Source organism: Vigna angularis, chromosome 2 (genome assembly GCF_016808095.1).
Source record: "Vigna angularis cultivar LongXiaoDou No.4 chromosome 2, ASM1680809v1, whole genome shotgun sequence".
Lineage (NCBI taxonomy): Eukaryota > Viridiplantae > Streptophyta > Magnoliopsida > Fabales > Fabaceae > Vigna > Vigna angularis.
In genome coordinates, this window is record NC_068971.1 from 4,962,858 (window position 1) to 4,972,589 (window position 9,732).

Here is a 9,732-nt window from a genome sequence, read left to right on the forward strand (position 1 = left end):
ATTTTTGAATTTTGATGTGACGATGAACTTGTGTTTTGTTTGGCTAGAACTTTTGTAACGTAAGTACTGGTCATTCATGAAATATTTGTCATGACGTTGTTAGTATTGTTGTGTAAACGATAAAATTTCCTCGTTGTGGTGTGAGGTAGACGTTGATAGGGTTTATGAACGATCGTCTAGATCGAACGTGCTGGGTGTTCTAGGATGAACATCTACCAGGGGACTGAGTGTTCGAGGGAGAACATCTACCAGAGGGAGTGTATCCCGAATGTAACTGGGTATTCCGATTCGTCAAGGTGCGGACGCTCTCCGGTGAACTTACATCCGACTGAGTACTTGCTTTTATCTGGCTGCTCGAGGGCGACCATGTAACATGCCGAGCGAGTTTGGAAAAATTTGACCCTGGGACTCGACATGTGAGAACAATATAAATGAAGAATAAAAAAGATATTATTTAGGCTTAATACCCTATTTTGTCACCAGTTTCGCTTGAAAATGTCAAATTAGTCCATCCTTTAAAAAATGCGTCAATTACGTCCTCACTTAATAAAATTTGCATCAATGAAATCCCTTCCGTTAAATCCAAACAAACGGCGTTAATTGAGGAAGTAGAAGAAAGAGAAAAATAATTAACGATCTATGAGCCACCACTTATTCTGAATGAAAAAGAACGATAATGTCTATGAGCGTAAGTAATATATATAACACATTTACTAAACTGTTTAGGAAATCTAAAGAAGAACTACACTTAAGCCGAACACTCACTCATACATATTTACTATTCTATCATGATCGTTATTACCGTAATTCCTTATATAAGAGAACTTAATATAGACGGACGCTCAAAGGGAAACAAAATGGTTAATACGAACTCTCGGTCAAAGTTTAACAAATTCTATGTAGTATTACAAGAAAACTCTTAGATTCTATCCCCAAAACATGAGACTCAGGTAAAACCATGCACTCCCAAGAAGAACCGAATGCTCGCTAATGACGCTCGACCATGCTAATCACCTTTGCTCAGAATACTACGGTTCAAAGATTAAACTCTATCCCAACTCAGTTCACAGCGTATATCATACGTTCATCCACACATCCAAACCAGCAGTACAATCATATTTCATACTCATCAAATAATCACACGTATCATGCAAGCATACAAACATTCCAGACAACAAGCTAAATTAAATTATATAAGCTTCCCTTATCTTTAAGTGTGACCGAACATTTCACAATTTGAACAGAATAGCTCACCACCAGTCTCTTAGAAGACTACAATCACGATTTACGAAACTAACCAAATGAAAGACCAGAAAGGCGTTCAGAAATTGTTAAGGAACTCAGGTAACCGAAAACTGAGTTTGCATGTACAGAAAAACCACTCGGCTGAGAGAGATGAACTTACCAGTCCAGAATCCAAAACTGATCGGTTCAAACGAACGCCCTCGACGTCAGGAGTGCTCAGACGGTGCCTGAGAGGTGATCGGAAGAAGAAATGGTTAAGATTTCTTAGAGAGCAAGAGGATATTTTAGAGAGAGGAAAGAGAAAATGGTTTCAGCAGAGTGGGGAAGAAGAAAGGCATGCAGAGAAGTGGCACGACATTTGAAATTTTGCCTTAAATACTGCCGTCGTCCAAAACGAACGGACACTCCCTTGCAGCCACCTGCTCACCATTAACTGAGACGCTCACTCACTTCTTGGCACATGGATCCCACTACTTAGGGTTTTTGGGTGTGTTTTAATGGGGTATGACATGTAGGGACCATGACGCGGGGCAGAGGGCATTGTCTAGTCAAAGGCCAGTTGCACCCACCTGGAGGGGTCTTGCCCGTCTGGTTCGTGTTGCTCGAGCAAGGGCATTTCATCCCTTTACGACTGCAGTCATGGAAGAGCAAATGTCAGAAAGGGCGCTCCCAATTCTGGAAAGGTATGATGGATCGGGGGACCCGGAGGAGCACCTGAGGTCATTTGCTGACGCCATGGCAATCTATTCACCTAGTGAGAGGATTTGGTGCAGGGTTTTTTCCCTGTCGGTTAAAGGAGAGGCTTTGGAATGGTTTCACTCTCTTCGTCCTAGGACTGTTGATAATTTTGCGACTTTGAGGCGCCTATTTGAACGACAGTTCGCTTCCAGTAAGACGCAAGACCTTACCTACATGGAGTTTACCCTGGAATCAAACATCTATTTATAGGGTTTACAAGAATTAAACCTATTAATTGACCTCTAAATTATTATTAATGCAAACGTTAACCATCCATCAATGGCAGTTACCACATTAATTACACCTTAACTCTGTTCACCAACTGTCACACATGTCTGATTCTGTCGTTCTTCCATATACTCTAACTCATCGACTAGCTTGACTTACCACAATAACAAAAATAATTATAATTTGGTTTTAGTCCTCGAAAACTAACGCCGTTAAAAATGTGCTGGTGTGTCTAACGTCTCTCTCCACGTGTAATTGCTTTTTTGCTTACGTGTGTTAAGTGATCTGGGGATGGAAGTGATTCCTCTTTAATCTGGAATGAAATTGGTACTCAAAATCAGTTAAGGTTCGTGTTGGTGTTGCTGTTCTTTCTTTGGGTTTGGTTTGTGGTTCATCTACGCGTGCATTTTCGTGGTTCATGTGTTCGTTCTTTGCGTTTGGTTCGTGAAAGAAAGGGATTTCTTTGTGGTTCGTTGAAGAAGAAAGGCGATTCTCTGTGGTTCGTTGAGCAAGGTAATTTTTTAGTTTAAGTTTAATTTGTTTTCTCTGTGATTCGGTGAAGAAGAAAAGCAATTGTGTGTGTAATGGGCATTCCGTTGTGCATTGTCAGTCTAATGTGGGAAGTTTTCATTTGACCATGTAGGAAAAATGGTTTTTGACGTGTGTTTGTATCATATGGGGAAGTTCATGAAGAACAAGGGTCTAGAATATGTGGGAGGAGAGATACATGTTATTAGGGGAATTGATCCCGACATGTGGTCATACTTTGAAGCGGTGGGATTTGTTAGAGAATTCAAGTACTGTGGAGAGTTCAAACTTTGGTGGAAGGGTTCGAAACAAAAGGCAATGAACAACCTCAAACCACTGACAGATGACAGAGAAGCCATTTTGTTGGCTAACTATGCAGAGGCAAATAAGGAGGAAGTTGAAATCTATGTTCAACATGGCCAACCCAATCAGGCAGAGGAAATTACTTTTCTTACATTAGGTGAGGAGGCAGAGGAAATAAGAGTATAGGAGATGGAGGAAGAGGTTGTTATGGATGAAGAAGATATTGGTGGGGTGGAGGGAAATGTTGAAGTACAAGACTTGCTACTAGATGACGAAGAGGAAGAGGGGAATGTTGAGGGACAAATGGTGGAAGAGCAAGAGGAAGAGCAAGAGGAAGAGCAAGAAGAAGAGCAAGATGAAGAGCAAGATGAAGAAGAAGATGAAGAGGGCAATGTTCTTGAGGACGAAGGGGTAGAAAATGTTGATGACAGTGAAGAGGAGAGAATGGCAAATGCTGATGATGGGTTTGGGATGGACAATGTGACGGTGGAGGAAGAGAGAAGAAATATTAATCCAGTTTTGGATAGGTGGAAGAGAATGAAAAAGAAAAATAAAAGTGTTAGGAGCATATTTGAAGATAGTGAGGGGGCATTTGTCATTAACGAAGAGGTTGGACAGCATGAGATAAATGAAGTTTATGATACAGAAGAGTTGTCCTCAAATGTAGATAGTGATGAGGATGTGAGGGAGAATAAAAGGCACTTTCCAAAGTATAAAGCAGAAGATATGACTAGGGGATTCAATTTTAGATTGGGAATGGAGTTTAAGTGTTTGAAGGATTTTAAGAGTGCCTTACAAGAGCATAGCGTTTTGAATGGAAAAGAAGTGAAGTTTGTCAAGAATGATTTGAAGAGGGTAAGGGTAGTTTGTAAGAAGGGGTGTGGTTTTCTTATTATGGCTAGCAAGGTAGGAAGTAGCCAAACCTTTAGAGTCAAAACTCTAGTTTGGCACAAGTGTAGAAGGGGTTTTGGTAGCAAAAGTGTAAGTGTAGAATGGATTGCACAGGTTTTGGTTGCCAGATTTGTCAATGTTGCAGGCATGACAGTGAAACAAATCATAGATGAAATACAAAAGTCATATAGTGTTGGAATAACTCATTGGAAGGCTGGAAGAGCTAAGAGAATTGCAATGGATTGTTTAGTGGGTGATGGAGAACGATAATATGGTCATCTCTATGACTATGTGGCTGAGTTATTAAGAGTCAAGGCTGGGACCTTCAAGATTAAGGTCAATCAACCCGAACCCACCTTGCCGCCAAGGTTTGGGTCATTTTACATGTGTTTGGAGGGCTATAAGGAGGGGTTTTTAGGTAGTTGCAGACCATTTATTGGGGTAGATGGTTGTCACTTGAAGACAAGTTATGGAGGTCAGTTGTTAGTTGCAGTAGGAAGAGACCCGAATGACCAGTATTTCCCACTAGCTTTTGCTGTGGTAGAAATAGAATGCAAAGACACATGGATGTGGTTTTTGACACAGCTGCTTGATGATATTGGAGGCATAGATTGTCAAAGGTGGATCTTTATTGTGGATCAGCAAAAGGTACATTAAAATTTTTAGTTTAGTTAGAAATTTATTTTGATTATGTAATACTTATTGGTGTATTATGCTTGAAGGGATTAATGTTAGTTGTTGATGATATCTTGAATGGAGTGGAACACAAGTTGTGTTTACGCCATTTATACAACAATTACAAGAAAAAATTTGGGGGAGGCCTGCTAATTAGAGACCTCATGATGGGGGCTGCGAAGGCAACATACTATAAGGAATGGGAGAAAAAAATGGGTGAGTTAAAAAATCTGAATGTTGATGCCTTTAATTGGTTAATGGGTATACCAACTAAAAGTTGGTGTAAGCATGCTTTTAGTGCTTATCTTAGGTGTGATGTGTTGATCAATAACTTGTCAGAATCATTTAATAGTACTATTTTATTGGCAAGGGACAAACCTATAATTTCAATGATGGAATGGATTAGATCATACATAATGAGTAGGTTTGCAAGCCTTAGAGAAAAAGTAGACATGTTGCTGCCATTCATTACAAATCAGAAAACCCAGAAAATTATGTTCATCCTTATTATAAGAAACATGCCTATAGAACTTGTTATGCACCAATTATAAGTCCTATCAATGGACAACAACTTTGGCCTACATCTGACTCTCCACAACTACTACCTCCCATTTACAAAACACCTCCTGGGAGGCCAAAAAAATTAAGAAGACGAGAAGCTGATGAATATGTCAGCCATGGAAAATTGTCAAAGACCAATATTGCTATAAGATGTAGCAGTTGCAATGCATATGAACACAATGTAAGGACATGTAAAAAGAGCCAGAAAAGCAAGGTAAATCTTCTTGGTAATGTTATTTAGAATTTCATTTATTTACAACTATGTGTTATCTAACTATCTTACTCCTTTCATAGGACAAAAGGGGTGCTTCTACATCAACACCTGGATCTGCATCAAGAAGGGCTGCATCTACAGGAAGGGGGGCTGCATCAATTGCAGGAAGGGGGGCATCTGCATCTGCATCACAAGCTGGAAGGAGATCAGCCAGAGATGCAGGGGCTGGGGCTGCATCAACATCAGAAGTTGAAGGATCTGCAACTATGCGTGAAGGGGGAACAAGAGCATCCTCAAGAGTGGCTGGACAAATTCTAGGGTCTCAAGCAAGTTGTAATTGAAGGATGTAATTTCAGACAAGTTGTAGTGGAGAAAGTATTTATTTAAAGTAGTGGCTGTAACTCTTATTTAAAGTAGACTGGCTGGACCACTTTTTTGTCTTCTAGTGAATGTAACCCTTTAATCAATATGGACCATTATTTGTACGACTTCTTTATTAATCAATATGGACCACTTTTGCAATGGATGTTATTTGAACCATTATCCAGTATTATATTTAATTCCAATGGCCTTTATTTATGCTGTTGTCACAGATTTTGCTTTGCTTTTATTTATGATGTAACTGGTTTAGCTGGTGTAGGCTAAAGTGCTTTGCTTTTATTTATGCTGTAACTGCTTTGCTTTGCTTTTATTCATATTGCTAAACTGGTTTATAAATGTTAGGCTCTGCTAGCTGCCTAAATTGATTTATGCAAATTTGTCATTCCAAACCACCACTTTTGGTGTTAAAGAGCAACTCATACAGTGATATTTTCATCTGGAAGCTTTTAGCCTCTGCTGGCAGTTAGTACATGTCACATTTGGTAAAACAAAGTTGTTGAAATCATCACATTAAGATTCCAAACTCGTTTCTGCAAAATTGACATTTAAACCCCCAAATTTTGAACACTTTTTCTAATAAGTTGCAAAATTTGGTGATTTTGTGCTTGTTGTGTTTATTGCATCACATTACATCTTAAATTGGTAGTCAAAGCTTGGTTTACAAACAAGAGCACAATCTGCATTGCCATAAGCTGCTAATATGATCAATATATAACACAAATGCACATAACACAACCATCAGGGCACAATTGAACTGAACTTCCACATTTTATTCAATTTAAAACTTCAAAGTACATCCACAACACAACATTACCTATCTAATTACAATTTACCTTCAACACAAATAGAATGCAAAACATAGCTGTTAATGCCCATGACAATACAAAAAACACCGACATCATTTTGAAATTTTTTCTCTCTTGCTCTAATTTCTTCTTCAACTTGTCCTTCTTCTTCCTTAGATCCAACACAACATTTTCAATACACACTTCAACTTCTTCACTCTTCCTTTGTAAGCTTCGTTCCATTTCGAAATCTCCTTCATCAACCCATTCAAAGAAGTTAAAGCTTGAATTACTCTGCAAATGAAAATTACAAATCACCAATACAATCTTCAACACAATAAATAAAGCTTTTATTCTCACTTATTGCCCAATTTCTACATCTATTAAATAGTCTCCCTTTGTTCTTCAATGTAGTTGCCTTCAACAACAACAATCTTTCCCCACAACCACAGTTTTTTGAAGCTAAGTGAGAGGAGCCACATGTTTGGGACATTCCAGAACCTATGCTCCTTGGTGTGCAACCTCCTCTATCACCTTTCATTTCCCTTCAAAAGTGATTAAGAAAGAAACTCAAGTTCGAAACCAAAACCCTTCAACAAAACCCTATATCCCCAAATCCATCCATCATTTTATTAAACCAAAACAAAGACGAAAATGAACTTACGTGGCCAACTCCACCAATGCCCAACAAAGTGATATCCAAGCTTGAACCTTCTTTCGACCTCGTCTTTGCTCAAATCCTTCAGACAACACTTTGCAATGAAACTAATAAACCAAACTTTACCAATGTTGGATTAACTTTGCATTTTAACTGTAAGAACACGTGAACAGAGACGTTAGACACATCAGCACATTTTTAACAGTGTTAGTTTTCGTGGACTAAAACCAAAGTTTCGAAAAGAATGAGGACCAAATTGTACCTTTTTTGAAAGAGGGACTAAAACCAGAAACGACCAATAGTTTAGGGACTAAAAACATATTTAACCCTTAATGAATAGAATTTGGATACGGATATTTTTAAACTACATTAGGAACAACAAAAGGTTAATAAAATAATAGCAAATAATCAAATAGCAAGAGACAAAAGTAAGTAATTATCGATAAATTAGAGACTATTTTATAAATTAAAAATTATTAATTTTTAAAATAATTTCTATTATTAATAAAATAATCATAATTAGTTTGTAAATCAGAATTCAAATTAGTTTCTAACATTAGTTAAGAAGACTAATTATTCACAATAAGTGTTTGATATTTATTTTTGTTAGGATTTATTATTGATATGTGTGCTTTTAATGTGGGTTTGTAAGATTTTTGTTGTGGTTAATGGATAGAATTTGGATATGGGTATTTTGAGACTACATTAGGGACAAGAAATGAAGTTAATAAACGAATAACTTTTAAATTGACCGTATATAGATATAGATATAACTAATATTTAATTTTTTAAATTAGATACGGAACACAAACAAATATATTTATATTTGTCTTGTCTCTGTTCCTATACTCGTTCCATTATCTATCATTGTTCTTATGTCCATCTTCTTTTAAATTACTAAAAACACTTTTAATGTTTTAGATAATTAAAAAACTTGTATTAACTTAATCTTGGTTATTAATTTCGTAATTTATTTATAGAAAAAATAGATTTCATAATTTTTTACTCTTTTATGTTATTATTTAATCTTTATTTAATTAGTTATTTGTTACTTTTATTTCATATTTATACAATTTTAATTTCTTTCTTAATATTTTATATTACAGAGAAAGCTTGTATATTTTTGTATTGAATACTTGATAATTTATTTGATATATTTTTTATTTTTTGAAAAAATTATTTAGTTAATATTTTGAACAATAAAGAGACAGATAAGAATGGAAGTTTAACTATACCCGTTATTATAAAAATGAAACAAAAACTTTATGCCTAAATATAAAGGTAATAGAGATTGAATTTTTATTTTGAAAATATAGATATTGAAACCTGCACGCCCTCCATTATCATCCCATACTCTATTTGAGCATGTATCATATTGGCTTATTTATAATAATTAAATTTTGTTTACATTAATTACATAACAAAATCGATTTTGTTTTATGTTTTACTTTTTATAACGGTGACATCTTGAGATATATATTGATTTAGAATTATATAATTTGCGATGTAGAAAGTATAATATATGGACAGAAGTAGAATTGTTATTTACAAACGGAGTCAAATACAAACTATTTATACAAGTATTAATGTATTAATATGTTGACAGAAATAGAATTGGTGTTTACAGAAGGTTTAGGATGTAATAGCTTTGTGAGAATATCCACTAATTGATACCACCAGAAACCAAAATTAATAAAGAGTAAAGAAAATAAAGAGAATAAAATGAAAATGATAAAATAAGAATGAAATTGAATAATTTGTTTTATTGGAATGGATGAATAATATTAGAAGAATAAGTGAAGACCCGAAAAATAAATATATAAATCTATCCGTAACATCCAATACCCGAAAAATAGATATTTATAAGATTAGAGATTACATATATAATATGTTTTTGGTGAATTAAAATTAAATTGTTGAACTATTTTCTACAATTAGAATTTGGACTCGAATCAAGTTTAGAATATGCTTAGTTAATGATGGGTCAAATTAAGTTTATTTGTGATATAAAATTTTATTTTTCTTTTACTTTATTACAAAGAGACAAAACTCTAAAATAAAAATGATATTAAAACATTTCGAAACATTTTTTAGTGTAATAATGGCTAACAGAGAGTCTCCTGTATAAATAAAAAAATTACCAAAAAAATGAAACAAATATTAAAAAGAGTGTATAAAAGTATCTGTAATACTCAGAACTAAATGAATAAAGCAGTGGATATCTCTAATAATAGTTTATGTGCGACAACCATTTATAAACATTCCTATCCGTGGAACGTGTTTGGGTGAGCAAAGGCAACAACGCAGAAATGGATGCATTCAAATATTCGAAGTTGACTCTTAGGTCTGCAAAATAACGTAACTAAAGCGTTGGTACCGTCAATGGGGTAAAACGCTGTGGAATTGTTTGCATTAATGGTTCCGTATTAGACTCTACAAGTCAAGCAATGCCGTCACACATGCCTGCATGCATGGCGTCAATGGCGGGGCAAAAGGCTTATCACAGTATTATAAGAATGAGCAGA

At 35.5% G+C, this 9,732-nt stretch overlaps 1 protein-coding gene across 1 annotated transcript; it reads left to right on the forward strand.

Moving 5' to 3' along the window:
• The first annotated feature begins 4,317 nt into the window (after window positions 1-4,317).
• LOC108327178 (uncharacterized) lies at window positions 4,318-5,724 on the forward strand. Its single transcript, XM_017560910.2, has 4 exons — window positions 4,318-4,581; window positions 4,656-5,032; window positions 5,137-5,383; window positions 5,464-5,724. Exons 1-4 carry the CDS (start codon window positions 4,318-4,320, stop codon window positions 5,722-5,724), a joined length of 1,149 nt encoding a protein of 382 aa, XP_017416399.2.
• The last annotated feature ends 4,008 nt before the right edge of the window (window positions 5,725-9,732 follow it).